The sequence below is a fragment of the Molossus molossus genome, unplaced genomic scaffold, assembly GCF_014108415.1.
Source record: "Molossus molossus isolate mMolMol1 unplaced genomic scaffold, mMolMol1.p scaffold_m16_p_14, whole genome shotgun sequence".
Classification (NCBI taxonomy): Eukaryota; Metazoa; Chordata; class Mammalia; order Chiroptera; family Molossidae; genus Molossus; species Molossus molossus.
This window is the reverse complement of record NW_023425349.1, coordinates 6,916,263-6,937,728: the sequence shown is the minus strand read 5'-3', so window position 1 is coordinate 6,937,728 and position 21,466 is coordinate 6,916,263. Positions and strand designations below refer to the sequence as shown.

At 57.8% G+C, this 21,466-nt stretch overlaps 2 protein-coding genes across 2 annotated transcripts; both read left to right on the top strand.

The window, feature by feature from the left end:
- The first annotated feature begins 10,630 nt into the window (after positions 1 to 10,630).
- On the top strand, positions 10,631 to 14,277 carry LCN2 (lipocalin 2). Its single transcript, XM_036261370.1, has 7 exons — positions 10,631 to 10,793; positions 11,285 to 11,421; positions 12,520 to 12,599; positions 12,769 to 12,888; positions 13,128 to 13,229; positions 13,956 to 13,985; positions 14,084 to 14,277. The coding sequence occupies exons 1-6, from the start codon at positions 10,656 to 10,658 to the stop codon at positions 13,976 to 13,978; spliced, it is 600 nt and encodes a 199-aa protein (XP_036117263.1). The 5' UTR covers positions 10,631 to 10,655; the 3' UTR covers positions 13,979 to 13,985; positions 14,084 to 14,277.
- A 3,493-nt stretch (positions 14,278 to 17,770) lies between these two features.
- CUNH9orf16 (chromosome unknown C9orf16 homolog) lies at positions 17,771 to 21,055 on the top strand. Its single transcript, XM_036260811.1, has 2 exons — positions 17,771 to 17,929; positions 20,584 to 21,055. The coding sequence occupies exons 1-2, from the start codon at positions 17,851 to 17,853 to the stop codon at positions 20,754 to 20,756; spliced, it is 252 nt and encodes an 83-aa protein (XP_036116704.1). The 5' UTR covers positions 17,771 to 17,850; the 3' UTR covers positions 20,757 to 21,055.
- The last annotated feature ends 411 nt before the right edge of the window (positions 21,056 to 21,466 follow it).

Sequence of the window (21,466 nt, the reverse complement as noted above, 5' to 3'; positions counted from 1 at the left end):
GGGGGCGCCAGAAACTCGGGCTCTTCCTGGCCTCCCGCACGGCTGCACCATTTCTCCTGAGGCCTGAACCATAAAAACCTCCCTACATGTTGGGGACCTTAAGAAATCGCGTGTCTAAGATTTCGCCCACGCGGAGGCGCTGGCTCTCCCACCCGCACGTTCCCAGAGGCTGGAGGGGGCGAACGGGGGTCCCAGTCTGCCCCGACCCTCCGCCCGGCTGGCTCGCTCTGGCTGGGGGCCCGGTCCGCCGCCACCCAGGCTTCTCCGCGGGCAGCCCCAGGGGGGTCCCGCCCGGCGGCCAGGAGAGGGGCGGGGCTCGGAGCTGGCGAAGGTCTGACGGCGAGACAGGTAGTGGGTCAGAGGGGTGGAGCCTGGTGGCGGGGCGGGCACGGAGCGCTGCTCGCTGGGGAGGTGCGAGCCGGGCTGCGGCAGGTGCAGGGCTCTGGACCGGCCGGGGCTCGGCCTGGGGGGCGGAGTCTGGTGCAGGCGGGGGTGGAGTGATGGCGAGGGCGGGGCTCGGGCCTGAAAGTTCAGGCCTTGGGGCGGAGCCCTGCGGCTCTCGGCCGCCTGACACGGCGAGGTTCCACCCGGAGCCCACGGTGCGTGCGAGGGTCGCCGCGGCCCGTCATCACGCTGTCCTTGCAGAGCCCGACCCGCAATGTCGGGCCCCAACGGGGACCTGGGCGTGCCGGGAGAGGCGGGCGCAAAAGGCAAGGACGACGGCTTCGCGGAAGCAGTGACTCGGGGGAGTCCTGAAACGACCTTTGCTTTCTCAGGGGCCCCTTAATGGGACGGGGAGTCGAGGCTGGGACTGGGGTTTGGGTGGGACCGCGGAGCCCTCCCACCCCTGGCCCCTGGGGGAGTTGCAGCTGCAGGCACCTTCTCGAGGGTCAGGGCGAGCACCTGCGAGCGGGTCCCTGGAAACCGCAGCATTCGAGAACTGTGGGCAGCCGGCCCCGTTTTACAAACGAGGAAACTGAGGCCGCTTCAGGGACACTGGCACTTTTGGATTTGCCCCAGCCACGTCGTTCAGTCCCTGTGGGGACGGGGGCTCCTGAGGAGGCGGGGCCTGTGGACCTCCTAGGCTCAGCAGAAGGGCTGTTTGGGTGGGCAGGCCCACCCTTGCTGAGTCGGTTCAGCATCCCCAGCCACCTTTTCTGATGTGGCCTGGAGCCCGGGCGAAGGTGACTTGCTTGCAAAGCAGCATGTTGCGTGCACAGCACTGCGAGGGTGGAGGTAAGGGTCTAGGGGTGGAGTATGAAGAGAGAACCATCAGCTCTCTGTTCATCTTCTCCAGCCTGTTTCCCCTTTTGTAAAATAAAAATAATTATTAGTGTCTTCTAAACTGAGATGTGTCAGGATTAAATGGGGAAATTAATGGGGAGAGTCTGGAGGCTAGTGAGGTCCTTGCCTTAGAGGCCCCTATTTTCTGCCTACCGGGCAGCTGCTCCAGCTTTGTCCAATATAGGAAGGAATCCCAGTGACCAGCCCCTCCACCAAAAATGGCAAAGTTCTCCCTTCGTCCTCCTTGCCAAGATTGGGCAGGACATTAGGGCAGGCCCATGCCTCTTGGCTTGCCATGCACTGCTCACTGCCCTACACTGCCTCTTTCTTAATGCATTCCAGCCAGAGGCCTCCTGTCTGTGGACCGGCATTGAGCACAGCCCTGCTTGATGCCCAGGGTTACCTCAGGGCTGAGGAACCAGCTGTGGCTGAGCAAATCCAGGGATGGCGATGCTCTTCCCTGTTTCTGTGGCATGTCAGGGGACAGGTGGCTCAGGTCCGGGGTTCTCACACAGGTATAACCCAGATCTGGCCAACCCATAATTCTGTTCCAGGCTAGGACTTCTGTAACCTGCCCCCAGTATCTGATCCTGGTGGCCAGTTTCCTCCAGGATCCATGCCCTTCTGTGGCTATGTGACGCTCTTCCCCCTACCTGGCCTCTCCTTATTTTTCTTACCTCTGTTAAGAAACAAAACTCACCCGGGCTGGTTTGGCTCAGCGTGAGAGCGTCCACCGGCAGACCAGAGAGTCTCAGGTTCGGTTCCCACTAAGGGCACGTACCTCGGTTTTGGTTTGTCCCGGCCCTGGTTGGGGTTGTGCGGGTGGCAACCAGTCTATGTGTCTCTCTCACAATGATGTTTCTCTCTCTCTCTCTCTCCCTCCCTCTCTCCCTCCTGCTCTACCTCAAGATAAATGCAGAAATGTCCTCGGGTGAGGATTAAAAAAACAAAACAAAACTCAACTGAATACATTCAAAGATCAGATTGATTTTAATCAGTGATTCATGAATTAGGTAACATCCTATCTAGCAAGTACAAAATGGCAGCCTTTTCTAGGCAGAAGGGGGCAGGGACAAAAAAAGAGTATATTACCTCATTATGGACCAGGAAATTGCAGACTGACCCAGTTAAGATTACATTCCTGGGAAAGGTTGAAATTGTAATTAGGTTAGGTATTAGATCTTAGTTTGGTGGTGTGGGCTTAGCACAAATGACTCCATTTTGGGCCTGTTGTCTCTTTTTTTTTTAAATGATTTTTTTAGAGAGAGAGGAAGGGAGAGATAGAAACATCAATGTGAGAAACATCTATCAGCTGCTTCCTGCACGCCCCCTACTGGGGATGGAGCCCAAAACCAGGCATGTGTCCCAGCCTGGAATCAGACCTGGACTTCTCAGTCCATTGAGCCACACCAGCTGGGCTGTTGTCTCTTTTTTAACTGACCCCTCTGGACATGCTTCCCTGTCTTGATCCTCTCTTCTGCAGCCCTGCCTCTTAAGAATGGGGTTCCCCAGGGTTCAGTCCTGGCCCTTGTAGGCCACGTGCACATGGCCTCGCAACCTTTTCCCTCCCCTAATTCCTGTTACCATCTTTGCCATGAATGCCCAGCCTGTGGCTTCAGGTCAGCCCTATCCTGACTCCAGGCCTCAGACAGTGGGATGTCCCCCAGAAACCCCACTTCAATTCTGGCACAGCCATCTAACTGGCTGTCTTTCCCACCTAACCAGTTTCTCCTCTTTGGCTCTTGCCTTCGTCGGCAAGGGAGAACCCAGGAGTCCACCAGCCTCTTCACCCCCCACAACTGCGCAGCCTGCACTTTGCCACTTCTCCTGACCCTACTGATTACCCCTCTCTAACACCCCCAGGGGGTTCTACCCAAGTGTCCCACTGCCCCTTCATGTCGTTCAGAACCTACTAAGAGATAAATCTCAAAATAATTAGGCTGAATGAAAGAGGCCAGAAAATAAAGATTTGCTTCTATGTATATAAAACGAGAAAATGCAAACATATGGTGACAGAAAACAGACTGGTGGCTGCCTGGGGGTGCACGGTGGAGAGGAAAGGAGGGAAGGAGATGCAGAATCTTTGGGGTGATGAATATGTTCACTATCTTGATTGTGGTCATGGTTTCACAGGCATTTATATATATCAAACCTTGTCAAATTGCTCAAAACCCACAATAAAATGGGTATGTCAAAAGGACCCAGGATTAAAAAAAAAAAAATGCCCTGGCCGGTTTGGCTCAGCGGTTAGAGCGTAAGCCTGCAGTCCAGAGAGACCCGGGTTCAGTTCCCGCTAAGGGCATGCACCTCGGCTGCAGTTTGTCCCCGGCCCTGGTTGGGTTGTGAGGGTGGCAACCACTCGATGTGTCCCTTTCATGTTGATGTTTCTCTCTCTCTCTCTCTCTCCCACTCTATCTGAACAAAATATATATAAAAACAAAGGACCCAGGATTATAACTCAAGTATAAAATGAGTACCAGTGAACCCATGCTGATACAAATATGTCATTGAATTAATAAATGAGCAGGGAGAAGAGAAATCTCCCATGCAGAAGAATTCGAAATTATGTAGGCACTCCGCCCTCTAGGAGATGAAGCAAAACTCCCACTCCGTACATAGGTCTGGGCTGTGCAAAGTGACTTCCTTCCCAAGAAGACAGTGTGCAAAGGGGAAGAAGAGTAACCTCACAGTGGAGTCACCTGACAACACACCTCAGCCAGGTGATCAAGGTCAACATTAACAGTGATCAGTCATGTGGGTAGCATGTGCCTTTGGTATGATGTGGTGAAAATGGTACTTTACCTCCTGGTTTTTCTTCTGAAACCCCTAACCCCAGTCTAATGGTGAGAAAAACATCCGACAACTCCCAATAGATGGATATTCTACAAAACATCTGAGCAGCACTCCTCAAGACTGTCAAGGTCATCAAAACCTTGGTCATCAAAACCAAGGAAAGTCTGCCCTGGCCGGTTTGGCTCAGCAGTTAGAGCGTCAGCCTGCGGTCCTGAGAGACCCGGGTTCGGTTCCCGCTAAGGGCACGTACCTCAGTTGCAGTTTGTCCCCGGCCCTGGTCGGTTGTGCGGGTGGCAGCCACTCGATGTGTCCCTTTCACATCGATGTTTCTCTCTCTCTCTCTGTTCCTCTCTCTCCCTCCCACTCTACCTGAGCAAAAAATGGAAAAATGTCCTCGGGTGAGGATAAAAAAAAAAAAAAAAAAAAAAACCAAGGAAAGTCTGAGCAACTGTCATAGCCAAGAAGAGCCTAAGGAGACATGACAACTAAATATAACACGGGATCCTGGAACAGATTTTCTTGTGTACAAACCAAAAAAATCTGAATAAAGTATGGACTTTAGTTAATAATGTATCAGCAGTGGTTCATTAATAGTAACATGTATCACACTAATATGTTAATAATAAGAGAAACTGGATGCAGGGTATATGGGAGCTCTGCAAACTATTTTCACAATTTTTCTATGAATCTGAAGCTTAAAAGTTTATTTTTAAAAATTTGTCTAATTGTGCACTTTGAATATATTGCATGGCTGGTGTCCTGTTTATGGGAAGATTTGTTAATAACTTGTAAATTTCTGTGATGGTTATAGGGCCACTCTGACTTCCTTTTACTTCTCTGTTGTTAATCCTCACCCAAGGATATTTTTCTATTGATTTTTAGATAGAGTGGAGGGGAGGGAGGGAGAGAGAGAAAAAAAAAAACATGGATGCAAGAGACACACACCGATTGGTTGCCTCCCGCATGACCCCTGCGAACCTGCATCCCAGGTACCTACCCTTGACCAGGAATTGAACCCAAGACCCTTCAGTCCCAGGGCCGATGCTCTAACTGCTGAGCCAAACTGGCCAGGGCTCTTTTCCTTCTTGAATCCATAAGTTACAGTATGCTGGGAAGTTTCTCATTTCATTACCTATAGCGTTCTCTTACCCTTTAATGTCTATAGACTCTATAGTTATAGCCTTTTTAAATGTATACTTCTGTTTATTTGTGTTTTATATCTTTCTGTGTTGAGAACGTTTTCCAAATTTCTGCCCCTGTTATTAGTCTTTTCCAAGAGTCAACTTTTGGCTTTGATATTCCTATTGGATCTTTCTATTTTATTAATTTCTGCTCTTCCTTTACTCCTATTTTCTTTGCATTTATGCTGTGGTTTCTCTTCTAAATTTTTACTTTGGACACTTTGCTAATGACTTTGCAGACTTTCTTGTTATAAAACACACACTTAAGGGTGTGCCTCGTTTATTGTGAGCCCGGCAAGGCATTAAGAGTGTTTCACACTAGATCTGGTGTCCTGGGTGGGGGGCCTTCAGAGTGTGCAGACTACTGTTCAGCTTTACAGATGAATCTTCCCCAAGGACCCCTCAGGCCATGGGAAGACCGGTCACCCTCCCTGCCAACTCTTGCAGAGCAGCACCCCCTTCCAAATAGCCTCCCCCTCTCTGCTCCCAGCTGGGGCTGATCCAGCCTGCCCCTCGCCTCTCTCTCCCCTGGCCCAGGGTGGCTCCTTCTCCTTATGATGGTGGACAAGCTACCCTTTCGGAGCCTGACCTTGTCCTCACCGCCTGTTACAGCCGTGCTCATGATCCCCTCCCCCAGAGGGAGAGGCTCAGCCACAGACCCCACCCCATCTGAAATAAACATTTGGTGCAGAAGAGGAGGAGGAGGAGGAGCCCAGCTGGGAGCGCCCACCTTCCTTCACTGAGGTGAACGGAGAGGGCGACAGGGCCACTGCCTGTCAGTCTCCAGCGCCCAGGGAGGACTCCGGCAGGAGCCTGGTACCTCTCAGACATTTGTCCTCATTTAAGCTGCCCCTGGGCTGGGTGCTCTCCTGGTGTGTCCTGTGCACTGAGGTACACAGACAGAAACAGCCTTTCGTGAGAGCTATCTTCACACAAGCCACCCGTGAGGGCGTCCAGCAGACCCCCAGCCCTGGGCCAGGGCCAGGGAGCATGGGGTGACCTAGGAGTAGCCAAGGCAGAGATGCCTTTTCCTGGGGTGCTGGAGGCTACGGCCCAGGCAGGAGGGGTGCAGAGCGGGGAGGAGCAGAGGCCTATGATAGGTACCCCTATCCAGCTCCGTGGGAGCCCAGCATCCACCCACCCTCAGCTCAATGCCTGGAGCTCACTGCAGACCCTGCTCAGAGCAGTGGCCTCCAGTCCCCATCATGGTCATCATGGGTCCTCTCGCCTTCACGAGAGCCCAGGCCCCAGAGTGTAAGGCAGGAGCACCCATCTAAGAGACAAGCTTGGGCCAGGCACCCGAACATCAGAACCAGGACACTGCCCTGGCCCAGACCCCGTGTGGCAGGGCCCCCAGCCCGGTGGACCCCACTAGAGAGAGGAATCCAGTGGATGTATGGCCGGGGCTGTGGGAGGGGCTGCCTTTCGGAGCTTTTCGTAAGCAGGGTCCCCAGCAGGTGGAAGGGGCAGGAGCCAGGAAATGCTCAAGTGAGCCCTGGTGAGCCTGGGCCTGAGAGACGGGGCCTGGGGGCCGCCCAGGCCCGAGGAGAGCAGGCCTTCCCCTTCCCGGTGTGGGGCCTGCAGCGGCCAAGGAGGGCCCATCTGTGGACTCCGAGTTCTGCGGCTGTGACTGGCCTTTCTGGGGCATCGGCTTGAAAGTTTCTTGGCATGACCCTGGGCTCCAAGAAGCTTAGTCATCCGCTGCCCGGAGACTTCTTGCCTAGCCCTTCAGGAAGGCAGAGGGTATTACTGTCGCCCCAACCCAGCCATGGCTGGGCGAACACTGCTCACAAGCTTCCGGAAACCGCTCCGAGGGGTTCGACTGGATTCCCGACTTGCGGTCAGCACAGAGAACACTCTGCTGCCTTCCTGGGGGGATTGGACTAGGCGCGGGGCCGGGCCCCGTGTGGGGAATAGGCCACGGTGTCCTGGGAGTCTTGCCTCTTGGGCATGTTGAGGGGGAGAGCCACCTGCCAGACACAGTCAGGGGGCAGGGTCTGGAGCAGGCAGATGCCTCCTGGCTTCTTGCCACAGAAACCCACGTGTGGATGGTGTTTAAGTTCCTGCCATTGCTCAAGGGACCCGGAGTGGGACTTGGACGGCCTAGCCCTGGCTTCTCCCAGGAAGGGTGCGGCCCCATTGCTTCTGTGCGGCTTGCTGTGGCCTCACTGGGGACATTGCAGCTCGCAGAGAGCGAGTGGGGAAAGCTGGTGGAAGTGGTCCTGCCAGCCCAGCCCAGGGGCCAGTGGAAACCAAGCGAGGGCCACGGGGAAGTGGGCAAGGGCCTGGCATACCCCACGCCGTGCCACACGGGCAGAGCAGACCACTCTGAGAGCCCCGGGGCCCAGGGATTGCCCCCAGCTCTGGGCAGCAGGAACCTGAGAGTCCCCTCCGTGACCAGGTGTCCAGGCCCAGTGGGAAGGGGGTGGGCGAGGAGTGAGGCCATCAGAGTCCTCTGCCCTGGAGCCCTTGGAGTCAGCCTGAGCCCAAGCAGGAGTCTGCACCCCCAGCCCCAGCCCTCCCGGTGCTGACTCAGCTGGCGTGAGGCGGCTGTGCGTGTTGAGCTGACCCCGCCAAGCCCTGCCGAACTCTGAGGAGGGTGGCCAAAGCGTTTCACCTCGAACCCCAGCCTAGCCTGCAGGACCCCTCCCTTCCTGGGCAGAATGCAAGAAGCACCCTTGGCCGATCCCCTGCCCTCCAGCTCCAACTCGAGTTGTCTGGGATCGGCCACAGTTTGGCCTGACCTCTGCCCCGGCTGTGGCCATGACTGTCCTTGGACCCCTGTTGGTTCACAAATTGGTCCCCAAACCTGGAGGGCAAGGAGGGACCAGTGAAAGAGACAGGCCACTCCATATTGGCAGGTGGCAGGGTTAATAAGCACGGGAACTTTCGAGGCCTATCTTGGATGCGGACAGACGAGTAGATCTCCCCAGTCACCTGCCAAATCTTAGTTTACAGAGAGGCCTTCCGGGGTTTAGTCACATATCAGTCCAGATGGTCTCAGCAACACAGTGCTCTCCCAAGGACGCCTCGAGGACAGCTCCCACTGTGGGAACGGTGGGCAGAGTGCCCTCAGGGACGGCGACGGAGTGAGGAGCCTGCAGCGGCCTGGGTCCAGCTCCAGGTCAGCTGGTGGTCACATGCTCCCGTTAACCTCCTCCCACACCCACAGGCATGGTTGGGACACTGCACACTGCTGACTCTCAAATCCCTGGACAGGCCTCCTCCCCTTCACTCGGGTCCCCTCCCTCAGCTCCTGAACCAGCCAGACCCCAGGCCTGGGCCAGGAGAGAGGGCAGGAGGCGGCCAGGTGAGGAAGAAGTGATGAGATGGCTTGCCCAGGTGTCAGCCACGGCCAAGAGCACACGGAGAGGCCAGGGAGACAGACGAGGACAGCGGGTCTGGCAGACCTGGGGCCAGCACAGAGAAGCACGGTCAGGAACTCAGACATGACCTCACGTGCAGACACCGTGTTTGTGCCCGGCACTGTGTGTGCGCGGCCTCAAGCATCCGTCGTACACCTGTCTTCACAGAGCCGGGCACTGGCGGGGGCTCGGGGTGGGCAGAGATTAGCAGACACCTGGAAGAGCCAGGATTCCAGCAGGTGCCGGAGCCGGGCCAGCTCCCCTCCTGCACCCGGCCCCGGTTTCCTCATGCTGCAGACCCTGTCCTACCCCCTCCCCAGTTCATACCAGGAGGCATTGGCCACTCAACTCCCTGACTTTAGGGGTCTAGAATATCCTACCCACCGACTCCTTGGTGATCCCGGGCACAGATCCTCCCCTTGTTAAAATTCTTTGGGGCTCCAGTTTCCGTGTCCCCCACATGCAACAGTCACCGAAGGCTTGAAGATACCTTTTAAGGTCAAAGAGAGTAGCGGGGGTGGAGCCCCCGGGTCTGCTCTCGGGGGTGAGAGGCGGTGGAGGGCACACGGGCTTTGGTGGCCACATCGCGAAGCTTTGCTCATCTCCACTTCCTGCCCTTTTGTCACCCAGACAGGCAGGCAGGGCAGGCCCTGAGGGGCCTCGCTGCCTCAGGACGGCCACGGCTGCCTCCTACCCAGCACCCAGAACCCCGTCCAAAGCCCCTCCCTCGGGCTCAGTCCCAGAGCCAGGCGGGGTGCTGGTTTTCTAGCAGCAGGTGGAAGAGCCAGTAAGGTCCCTGTCCACTTCCTGAGGCCAGCGGACCCTCAGATCAATGTCAGGGAGGGCGTCCAGACAGCTTCCACCCTCACAGTGACATCTGGGCGACACTGCCCAGGGTTGGGACCCATCATTGCCTCCCAGGGACAGCCAGACCCCAGGGAGGAAACCGCTCTCCAGGACAAAGCTTGAATCAGCCATGCAGGGACACTTCCGGGGACCCAGGCCTGGGCCACTGGACTCCACACCAGGGCTGTGGCCAGAGATGGTGGATGATCTTAGCAGCCTCTCAAGGATGAGGCCAAGTCCTTGCATTCTCTGTGACCCAAAGCACCTGGTGTCCAGAGCAGTAGGGTGGAGAGCCGTCAGGCCTCAGCCCTCACCCAGGGCAGGTGCGTTCCCCTCGTGCGCCCGCAGGTGCAGCCGGGACTGCAGTGTCCACGCTGTTGCTGAGCAGCTGCACGCATGGCCGGAGGGCCCACGTTGGGGTCTCTGCGCCCACAGGAGGGGCCCAGTCCAGGTCCTCTCCTGCACGTGGGGCCTGGAGGAGTGGGGCCTGGAGGAGGGGGGGCAGCTCAAGGCAGCAGCCCTTCCGGATCAGCCTCTGTGGAAGGCTGCTCACCCTGCGCCAGAGTTGGCATGGACCCCTGGGAGAGAGCTGGGCTTCCAGAGCTCAGAAAACACTGTGTCCTCCCCTGTCAGAAATGTTCATTTAGCTGCCCCACCCTTCCCTGTCCCCTCTGAGAACCAGGAAGCAGGACACGATCTGTTGGGGTGAGGCATTGTCTGCATTCTCTGGGTGCCAGGGAGAGGTCTCACCACATGTACCCCAGCCTGGCCGTGGGCCGAGCAGGGGCTCCTGGAGGTCAGCGATGACAGCTTGTCCAGACTGGGACCGCTGAACGCAACCAGGGCCCCCCAGAGAGGAGGGAAGGGCACAGAGAGTGAGGGGAGCCCTTGTCCCTGCGGATGTGAGGAGCTCGGGAAAGTCCCTTCATTCCTCCCTGACCTTCCTGCCCCTCCATTTGCACAATCCTGACGGGGGGCGGGGGGGGGGGTGCAATCTTCCCGAATGTTTCAGCAAGAGCTGCGGGCAGTTACCTCACCCTTCCTGAATTTGGCAAAGACAAATCACTCCATTGTGGGGTGAGCCAGTGAACCGGTGAAGGATAAAAGGGTCCCCCAGGCCAGCCTCCTCACTCGCCTCTTCCTCCTTCACCACCTGCCGCTGCCCAGCCGCCTCAGCCCTGAAACCATGCCCAAAGGTCTCCTGTGGCTGGGCCTCACCCTGCTGGGGGCCCTGCAGACCCAGGCCCAGGACTCCACCCCAAACCTGATCCCAGCCCCGCCTCTGTCCAAGGTCCCACTGCAGCCGAACTTCCAAGACGACCAGGTAAGGGGCCTGGCAGAGCAGCTGTGGGGAGGACCTGGGGCAGAGTGGGAGCAGAAGGGAGGAGAGGCAGAGTCTTGAGGTGTTAGGACAGGATGGGCCCAGGCTTCAGCTCAGCCTGCCCTGGGGTCTCCTGATGGAAGCCACGCCCCAAGCCTCCATCCTCACCCCAGCCTTGCTGACCTGCCCAGGCCCATATACTCTCCCATAATCTCCATAGTCCGCACAAGGTGGGAACAGCTTCAGTCCCTCCGCATGAGGAGGAAACCGAGGCTCAGGAGGACCAGCTGGCCACTGGCCAAGGGCCACTCCATCCCTGCCGGCCCCAGGCTCCCTGCCGGCCTGCTGGCCTCCAGCTCCCGCCGGCGCCGTCAGTGCAGGCCTGAGTGCCCAGGCAGAGGGGCTCCTGGTTCTGGAGCTGCCCAGCGGTGCTGGGGGCAGAGCTGTAGGGCACCCCGGGGGCCCCCTGCCTCTCACCACCCCCTCCCCTGCAGTTCCAGGGGAAGTGGTACGTCGTGGGCCTAGCGGGGAATGCATTTTCCAAAAACGACCAAGACCAGTTCAAGATGTACACCACCAACTACGAGCTGAAAGAAGACCGCAGCTACACTGTCACCTCCACCCTGCTCAAGTGAGACTGCCACCTCCCGGGGGCGCGTGAGGAACCTGGGGGTGCCCGGGGTGGGTTCTGAGAGGCAGACTGGTGTCACAGCCAAGGAGTGACCAAAGCTGACAGGTAGTCATTCATCCTACCACTCAGTCCTGGGTTCGTATATGTGTTCCTTCCTTCTTCACGTTTATGGGTCCCCCCTGGCGGCAGTAGGAATGAATAGACAGACCTCAGGAAACAAGGCAGAGGGAGCAGGGTGTCCCAGACTGGGAGGAGGGTCCCGGGCCCAGCCTGGAACCCCACCCAGGACTTCACTGGGGGCTTCCAGGGAGGTGGCCTCGGGGCTGGGCCTCGCAGGTGCCCACCTGCCTCAGGAGGGGTTTAGGGGTTCACAGCAGGGGCCGGAGGACTCCGAGTAATAGAGCCACCCCTTCGGGTGGCTGAAAGCCATCGAGTGGCCACCCTGGGCACAAGCTCATGAGCAGCCTGGAGCAGGATGGGCACCATATTGCCAGGGGCCTCAGGCACCAGCACCCACGGGATCTGGGGCAGTGGGGAGAGGAATGTGGGGTGCCAGGGCTCATCCAGCTCCTGTGGCTTCTGGCTCTGGTGCCCGGGGGTCGGGGCTGCAGCACTGGTGCAGCACGGGCATGAGAAGGATGGCTGGGAAGACCAGCTCTGGCAGGGACACGGTGAGAGGGCAGAGTCGGGCCAGAGCTCCGGGAGTCCTTGGCACATGGCGCAGACTGGAGCCTTGGAAGGTCAGTTCCCCAGGAGAGTTTACAGAGAGAAACGGCAAGAGTAGGGGACAAGTGCCCAGGGCGGGGAGGACCGAAGACAGAAAGGCCGCCAGGGGAGATAGCCCTGGGAGAACAGTGGGTGCTGGAGGGAGGGGCTGAGCAGGGTCAGGCAGCCCAGAGCAGCCAGGGCAGGGACAGACGGGGGTCGGCTCAGAGGGAAAGCCCCAGGCCTCCTGCTGTGGTGGGGCACAGGCTGGGCTGGACCCAGGGCATCGGAATTCCGGCCCCTCCAGCTGCAGCCCTGGCTCCCACCTCATCCAGCCCAGGGGGTCCAAGCCTGCGTCTCCCCCTCACCCACACATCTCTCTCGCTCCCACAGGGACCAGGGCTGTGACTACTTTGTCAGAACTTTCGTTCCAACTTCCCAGCCCGGCCAGTACGGCCTGGGCAACATTAAGTGTGAGTCCTGAGTGATGTGGGCCCTGGGGTTGGGGTCCCAGGCGCGGGGTCCTGCCAGACGGGGAGCAGACCTCCCTGCGCCTCCACACATGCTGTCCTGGGCGGGGCTGGGGAGAAAGGAGCGGCTCTGTCCACCGGCCATGGCTGACCCCTGCTGTCCCCCCCACAGCTTACTCTGGACTGCAGAGCTACACCGTGCGAGTGACGGCCACCAACTACAACCAGTATGCCATCGTGTTCTTCAAGAAGGTTGTCCAAAACCGGGAGTACTTCAAGACCACCCTCTATGGTGGGTCTTCACCCGCCCCCTGGGGGACCAGCTCCTGGTCACATTCACCGGAGGGGAGAGGCCCATCCCTGCCCAGCCCCCAAGGTCCCCTCCAGTGCCACCTCTGCCCTGAACCCCCCGGGAGGCCGGGGAAAGAGAGCTTTCCACAGACCCTCCATGAGGAAGGGTCTGAGGCTCGTTCATCCAATCAACAATATTTATGGTGTCTGCCGGCCACCCGCCGGCCATCTTGGCCACAGGGAGGACCAAGGAACTGTCCCCTGAACTGAAGGAGAACTTCACCCGCTTCGCCAAATCCCTGGGCCTCACTGATGACCACATCCTCTTCCCTGTCCCGATCGGTAATGGCCAGCTGGGGAGAAGAGAAAGGGACATGGGGACTGTCCAGGCCCGATGCTGCCCCACCAGGGAAAAGGGGAGAGGAACTTGCTCCCCACCTCTAGTCACTGGTGTCCCCTGGGAGCCACTTTGGGTTCAGAAAGACCATGCCCCACCCCAGGGGTCTGCTGGGCCCCCAGGGATCTGGGTCCCAAGTGTTCTTCCCTGAGAGATGTCTTGGGCCAACCCAGATGAGAGTTTCAGCCCAGGTCAAGTTTCCCCAGTCTCATTGCCTGGGGTACCTCCCCCTATACACCAGGTCCTGTTGATCTGGGCCCCCTCCCCCTCCCTGGGGGCTTGCTCACCACTGGGTTGGGAGGTGCCTTTGTCTTCAGGTGACCAGGCCAGGGGAAGGGGCTGCAGCCAGGCCGCTCAAAGAGCCACCAGCCTCTCCAAGGTTGAGGGGCTGTCAGGGCTCATCAGGTTAATGGGCAAAAGACCTGGGTGCCCAAGCAGGTGGCTGGGCTAATTTGCTTCCTCTGGAGAACAGGTGACCCCCCAGGTCTTCTCAGACCTTTCTTCAAATCCCCTCCCCCCATCATCTGACCCTCTGCTGCCCCATCCCTGAAGGCAACTCCTAGATCTGCTGCTGAGCCAGGCTGGGGGCAGGGGCAGGGGCAGGGCAGGGGTCCTGGAGGTCAGGGGTCACACACACCCCTGCCTATTGTGATGAACTGTCTCCCCCACAGACAAGTGCATCGATGACCAGTGAGCGCCTGGTGAGTATGGAGGGGGGGCTGATGGGAGCCAAAGCGCAGCAGCCTGCCGCTCCCCTACCCTTATTGCCGCCATCGCGACTCCTCTGTGTTCCTCTCAGGTGCCTCCTGTCTTTCTCCTTCCCATCGCCCTCACATCAGCCTCTGCCCCAAATGCCACCTAGCTGCCCCCACCAGCCGGACATTGGTGAGAGAGCCAGGAGACCCTTCTCACCGTCCAGCCCACCGGCTGCTCCTGAGACCACCCTGCTGACGGACTCACTCCTTGACTGCTAAATAAACACGTTCCCCCAGACCCCAGTCTGTGTCCTTGCACCTGGGCCATCTGGGAGGACGAGGGGCGAAGGGTGGCTCTCAGCATTACTCCCAGGCCCCTTTGAGCTCCTTGGTGAGGGATGGAGGCCACAGGACTTGAGCCTGTCTTTGCCTGAACACGTCCTAGCTCCCAGTCCGAGTCCACCCCAGGCCAGTGGTAGCCCTCCCACGTCCTTGCTTTTGAGGGGTGCCAAATCCAGTGAAAACACGGATGGGGTCACACCTTATACCTACACTCAGCCACTTGCAACAGGCCCTACAACAAAGGCCCAGCCAGGTCCAGGGAGCTGGAGGGGACAGGGCTGTCACCCCAACTCGCCAGGCCCCCTGTAGATGTTAGAAGATGGCAGCCAGGGCAGGAGGGGTGCACGGCGGGGAACAGAGAAATGCCCAGTTTGAGGCTGTGCCAGGCAGAGAGGGTCACCAAGGGTAGTTCCCTGCCCCTTTGCCAGCCTCCTGTGGGCCCTTCCTGTCTCCTGTGGGTGGCAGTGTCCATGCTGACTCCATTCAGAGCACTGTCCCTCACCCACACCTCCCCTTTACGATGACCTCTGAACTACCAGGGGCAGGGCTGGGGAGCCAAGAGGAGGGTATGCAGCCAGGGACCCAGATTCCAGAAGGCTTGAGGGCCCGGGCCTGCACCACCACTTGGCTGGGCCTGTGTCTGGGGCCTGACAAGCTCCTGTCCACTCACGAGCTGCAGCTCCAGCCCCTCTATGTCTGTGCCACACACAGGAACTTCCTCTCCAGCTCCTCTCCCCTTGCAAGGCCAGAGCCCAGAGGAGGCAGGCTTCTGAAGGAACCCAGGCTTCTCCACCCCACAGACTTGCACACCCATCCCGTTCACCCTCGGCTGGGGGAATGGAGAGATACTGGAGCTGTGAGCAGTACCAGCCTCACCCCCAGGGAGCAGGACAGGCTGAGACCCAGGCCTAACCGATGCTGCTGTAGCCAGGGAAGCCTGGGCCAGACCAGGGAAAGACCAGCTTAGCGCAGCCTGGACTGAGGGAGGGATGCGGCCGTGACCAAGGCCAGAAAGGCCCACAACGGGAAGGGCACCCATTCGCTGGCTGAAGGGTTGGCAGCTGCACCCAGCACATCTGGCACATCCACTTCAGACAGCAGAGCCAGTCTCTCCTTTGGCCCAAGCAATGCAACTTCCCATCACCACTTGGGCCTGCTGGGTCCTCCAGGATCAAACTCCGAGGACACACATGGTGCTCTGTGTTTCCTCCTGGAGTCTCCTGGTTTATTCGTGTCCTATTGCTGCGATAACAAACTACCACCAACTGGCAGCTCAGAATAACACACACTTATTCCCTTTCAGTACTGGAGACCAGAAGTCCAAAATCAATTCCACTGAGCTGAAATCAAAGTATAGGCAGGGCCGCGCTTCCTCCGGAGGCTCAACGGGAGAAGCCATGTCTCAGCCTTTTCTGGTTTCCCGAGATGCTTTCCTCACATTTTTCAGCTCATGGTCCTTTCCTCCTCCTTCAAAGACAGCAGAGGGGCATCTCCAAATCTCTCTGTTGAGATCCTCACGTGAGCTTCTCTCGAAGGATACATGTCATTACATTCAGGGCCCACATGGATACTCCAGGATAACCTCTCCATCGCAAAATTCTTTTTTTTTTTTTTATCCTCACCCGAGGATAAAAAAAAAAAAAAAAAAATAGAACCATTCACAGGTTCCAAGGATTAGGACCCAGCTATGGTTGGACCTATTACTCAGCCCATCACACCAGGAGTAGAGACAGAATGATGGCAGGGCTTGTGAGATGGCAAGTGAGAGGCGCGCAGGGACCCCAGAGGCAGGGCAGTGCCAAGGCACAGCCCTTTCCTCATTTGGGGACTGGCTAGAGTAGGTGGCTAGTCTCAGGCCCCAGGCACCTGATCAGGCACTCAAGCTACTTGAATGCTGTAGGTGGGGCTGGTCCTGCTGGGGGACTTGCAGAGTCCTGCAGACCCTGCCTAGCTCTCCATGGAGCCTGACTTCCAACAGGACAAGGTCTCCCCTGCGTGGGTCCTCTGATGAGATGGGAGCCCTGACTGGGGAAGGGGCACTCCCCGGGACTAGGCTATCTCCTTGGGAAAGAGGGGAGCTGAGCAGTGCCAGCACCAGGCAGAGGCATGAGCAAGGCTGAGAAAAGCATGCACAGATACACGCCACACAGACACAGCAGGGAGCCTGCAGAGAGATGCGTGAGGCACATGTCCACCCAGCTGAGCACCCAGCTGCCCCCAGGCATGCTCCCAGCATCTTCTTGGAGCCAAAGATTCATCCCTCTCCAGGAATGACCCAAGTGCTATCTGCCACCTGCTTCAGCCACAGGTACAGGTGCCTTCCCAGAGGACTGTGAGGGTGTGGCCAGCCCCTGGTGGGGAGGAGTGGAGGCTTGACTGGAGGGTGGCAGATTGGGGGACTGGAGAAAGGATGCCCACACCTTATAGTTGGGGGCTGGAGGTCAGCTGACCTGAGTGAGGGACAGGTCACGAAAATGCTTCAGGCACTGGTTCAGCTGAGGCCTCACCTCCATTCAACCCGGTTTAGAGAGAAGAAGGCAATAGCACTGCCTATATGCAAGTCAGTGGTGGCCCTGATTACAGGCTGTGGACTCAACTGCACCTCCACCTACCTCAGTTGGGACAGCCTCTGGAACAGAGAAGATCCCTCTCTGCTGGCATAGTCAAGGAGCCTAACTGGACCCCTTTCCTGAGGATGGCCTACTAATGACCAGTGTGAGACCAGGATCAGGCTGCTGCAGCTATGGGGCCTCCTGGTGGCGACAGCTATCAGAGTCCCAGTAAGTGAGCCTCACCTTCAGCTGGAGCCCTGGAGATAACCCCTCTGGGTGCAGCTCAAAAGCGACACTTGCTAGCTGGGTGACTTTGAGCAGGCCTCCCTTTCGCTGCTAATAAAAGTGGTGGGGCATGATGGCAGCTGGGCCGATCCTATCCCGTGGCCTTCCTTGACCGACTGACACACGCAGCATTCTGCCAACTGTGGCTCTCAAGGAGGGTTACAGGGGGCCTTTGGAAACCACGCATCTCAGATTTCTCCCACCCGGAGGCGCCGACTGGCCCACCCGCAGGTCCCCAGCGGCAGGATGGGGCAGAATGGGGACAGAATAGGGGAAGGCGTTCCCAGGCTGCCTCTGCCCCTCCACCCGGCTCTCTCGCCTTCGCGGAAGGTCGGAGCCTCCACCACCGAGGCTTCTCGGTGGGCAACCTGCGGATGGCCCCGCCCGGAGCGAGCGATTGGAGCTCGACGGTGAGGGCGGGGCTCGGGGCGGGGTCTGACGGAGGGCAGGGGCGGGGTCTGACGGAGGGCAGGGGCGGGGTTCTGGTACGGGCGGGGCGGGGCTCGGGCCGCGAGGCTCTGGCTCTGGGGGCGGGGCCCGGCTGTCCAGCAACCAGGTTGCGTTGGTTCGCGCGGTGCCACTCTTCCGGGCCTGCGCGCCACCCACCCTCCACCTTCCGCCCGGCGCCGGCTGTCGGCGTGACGGTCGCAGCGTTTCCGCGTCCCGTGGCCCCTGCGGCGCCCGAGCCCGCAATGTCGGGCCCCAACGGGGACCTGGGCATACCGATGGAAGCGGGCGCGGAAGGCGAGGATGACGGCTTCGGGGAAGCAGGTGACTCGGTGACTGCGGAGGCGACCTTTGCTTTCTCAGGGTTATTTTCCTGCGAAGGGGAATCGGGGCCGGGATAGGGGTTTAGGAGGAAGGAGCGCTCCCATCCCTCACCCCTGGTTGGGTTGCAGCTGCAGGCTCCCTCTCGGGGTCCAGGGCGAGCACCTGCGAGTGGATCCCTGAAAATCGCAGCACAGGGTGCAGCCGGCCCCATTTTACAGATGGGGAACCTGAGGCCGCTTCAGGGACACTCGCCCTTTTGGGATTTGCCCCAGCCACTTCGTTCACTGTGGGGAACGGAGGCTCCTGGGGGGCGGGGCCAGTGGACCTCTTTGGCCCAGCCCAAGGGCTCTTTGGGTGGCTCAGAATCCTCAGCCACCTTTCCTGGTGTGGCCTGGAGCCCTGGCGAATGTGACTTGTTTATAAAGCAGCTTGTTGTGTGCACAACACTGCTGTGCTTGGGAGGTGGGTGAGGTGTGGAGAAGAGAACCCTCAACTCCCCTCTGGAGCCTGCTTCCCATCTGTAAAATAATGATTTAGTGCCTCATGCATTGAGATGTGTCAGGACTGAATAGAAAAATAAATGAGAAATACTTAGTAGGTTCCAAGATGCAACTGTTCAGTAAGTGGTTATTACTATTCTCTTTAGTGTAATAAAGATTGGGTTATTAACTTAGAGCTCCAGACTTAGTGAACGTGGGGTATGGAGTCTGCGTTTTGTTTTGGTAATAGCTTTATTGAGCTGTAATTCACATACATACAACTCATCCATTTAAATTTTACAATTCATGGGCTTCATAATATCCAGAATATTCATTAATCACCACAATAGTTTTAGGACACTTGCATCACCCAGGGTATTTCATAGAAGTGGAAGACCTCCCACAGGGGAGTGCTGGGTTGGCCACTTTGCCCTGGACACTGCTGGCGAACAGTGGCCAGAAGTGTTAAAGCAGCATCAGGGCAGGCCTCCCAGGATTTAGCACAGTGGGGAGGAGGGGCTGGGAAGTGCCCTTGACACAGATTAAAGCCTGGCCCCAGTGGTATGGAGACACCTCCTCCCCCATCCTTCTCCTGGCTGTGTCTCAGGACACAGAATGGGAAATGTTGATAATAATGACCATGTATTAAGTACTTGCTGCAGCCAGACCCTGAGTTCTTGATATACTTGAATCCTCAGCCACCCAGTTCTTTTATCTCCCTTTTCCAGAAAGGTACAGTAACTTCCTAGGATGCAGCAGAGCTGGGGCTGAAGCCCAAGTGCCCTGCTTCCCAAGTCTGAATCAGCTCTGCCACTGACTAGCTGTAGGGCCCTGGGCAAGTCCCTTCCTTCCTGGGCCTTGGTTTCCCCCATCTTCCACAAGATGGTTGGACTGCAAAACCCAGCAGACTTTCCAGGACTCTGGCCTTTGTGAGGTGTAACTCTGAGTGATGACTGCTCTTCCTCCACAATGCAGACACATTTGCATCCATATCCCGGATATGTCCTCTAGCCCTGGCCTTTTCCAAACACTGCCAGCCACTTCCCCTTTTTCCCAGCCTGGCAGCAGAGTGTATCTGAGTCACGGGCTGGCTGAGAACTGGCTTCCGCAGTGGGCACAGGCCCAGACCTTGGGTCCTAAGGGACACTGTGTTGCTGTGGCAGGTCAGGAGTGGCTGTGGAGGAGGGAGTGATGGTTTCTGGTGGGAACCAGGGAAGGCCTCTCAGAAGAGGCGTTTTGAGCTAGTCTTTACATGGCTGTTGTTGAAGCCTTCTGGGTGGCAGGGACAGTTAAGCAAAGGCAGAAAGGCTGGAAAGTTAGAGGCTTCATTCATTCATCTATTCATTCATTCATTCATTCATTCAACAAATGCTTATTGTGTGACAGTGAGGGCCTCGGGGAAGCAGCAGTGAACACAAGACCATTCCATTTCTCAGGACTCGACAGTCTTCTGTAGGGGAGGCAGACCAGCATGCAGATAATCACATCAGTCAGTCCTGGGGGAGGGCCATGGAGGTGTGAGGGGGGATTAGGCCTGATCTGGTCTGGGGTGCTGGGAGGGCTTCCCTGTAGTGACATCCATGCTGAGACTTGAAGAATGAGGAGGACTCATCCAGGAGGAGAGGTGGAAGACAGAAGGAGGTCACGGTACACTCATGCAAAGACAATGGCATGTTCAAGGGGCCTGAGGTGGGCAAAGGCAGATGTGAAAGAGGAAAGGAAAAGGCATGGGAGGTGGGGCTGGAGAGGGGAGTGGAATCTTAGAGTTTTCTGAGTGCTTTATCCTGAGGGAAAAGCCATGGAACAGCTGGACAGATGGGCTTGCCTGGGGACAGAGGCGTGGATTGCCCGACTCAAGATTGTGAGCTCTGGCCTCTAGGCAGGTGAAGGAAGTGGAAAGGAGATTAGCATCCGGCAGGACTTCCCAGGCAGGACACTGGCTGATCTCCCCCTGACCACCCTAACCCTAGAAAACAGGATGGTGTGCTAAGGTATTATTTCTCCAAAGCCTTTCCTCTTTTGATATCCACCCATTTTCCAGAGTGACAGAGGCTCAGGAAAGAAAAGGGACTTGCCAAAGCCCTTTTGGAGTCAGGCTGGGGGATAACAGTTGGGGGTGAGAGGTGTCTGTGAGCCTTGGGGAGACATGGGATCTCTCTTTCCCCTTCCTTCCAGAATATGCGGCCATCAACTCCATGTTGGACCAGATCAACTCCTGTCTGGACCACCTGGAAGAGAAGAATGACCACCTCCACGCCCGCCTCCAGGAGCTGCTTGAGTCCAACCGGCAGACCCGCCTTGAGTTCCAGCAGCAGCTGGGGGAGGCCCCCAGTGATGCCAGCCCCTAGGCTCCCGGATACCCAACCAAGCCCGAACCCTGCCTCCCCGAGCCAGGCTCTAGCCTGGGCACTCACCACCTGACTTAAACACCTTTCCAAGGGCTGGCCCACAGACCCCCGGTGGCCCTGCCGCCTGAGCCACTCGTCAGGTACTCCCCTTGGTGTGTCTGGGTCAACCCCCACCACCCAACCCCCTTCCTGGGGTCAGGTGTGGGCCTGCAACCCACCTTGCCTGCCTGCCCAGTTCCTGGGTACTCTCCACTCTGCCTAGGCCTTGAATGTCCACATTAAACGGGTCTCCAACACCACTGCGCCTCTGTATCCTGAGATGAGAACCCCAGTGACCAACAGGTGAACAGAGCAGTCAGGGTGGTCCCGGCGTTGCTCATGCACTGGCGGCCCGTGGGCCTGGAGGCTGGGGTGGGGTTCTTGCCTTCTTTATTTCTGAACACAGAGAGCACAGGTGAGGTCAGGACTTCCTCCCCACCTGGTATGCTCCTGGCCAATAGCTGCTTCCCCAGCCAGGCTGACAGCATCGGACATGCTGTGTGACCTTGTGTGACGTGCTTAGCTTCTCTGGGTACTACAGCCTTTCACTAAAACCACCACCATCAAGACATGCTGTGCAACTCTGGGCACCACCCTCCCGCTCTTGGCCTCGGTCTCCCAAGCTGGCCAAGAACAGGGTTGGTCTGTTTGTCTATCTGTAAGGGTCTTTC

Coding starts and splice junctions, on each gene's coding strand:
- LCN2 (XM_036261370.1), top strand. CDS start 10,656: ATGCCCAAAGGTCTCCTGTGGCTGGGCCTCACCCTGCTGGGGGCCCTG. Junction 10,794..11,284: donor CGAACTTCCAAGACGACCAG/GTAAGGGGCCTG, acceptor CCTCCCCTGCAG/TTCCAGGGGAAGTGGTACGT. Junction 12,600..12,768: donor CGGCCTGGGCAACATTAAGT/GTGAGTCCTGAG, acceptor TCCCCCCCACAG/CTTACTCTGGACTGCAGAGC.
- CUNH9orf16 (XM_036260811.1), top strand. CDS start 17,851: ATGTCGGGCCCCAACGGGGACCTGGGCATACCGATGGAAGCGGGCGCG. Junction 17,930..20,583: donor TGACGGCTTCGGGGAAGCAG/GTGACTCGGTGA, acceptor CCTTCCTTCCAG/AATATGCGGCCATCAACTCC.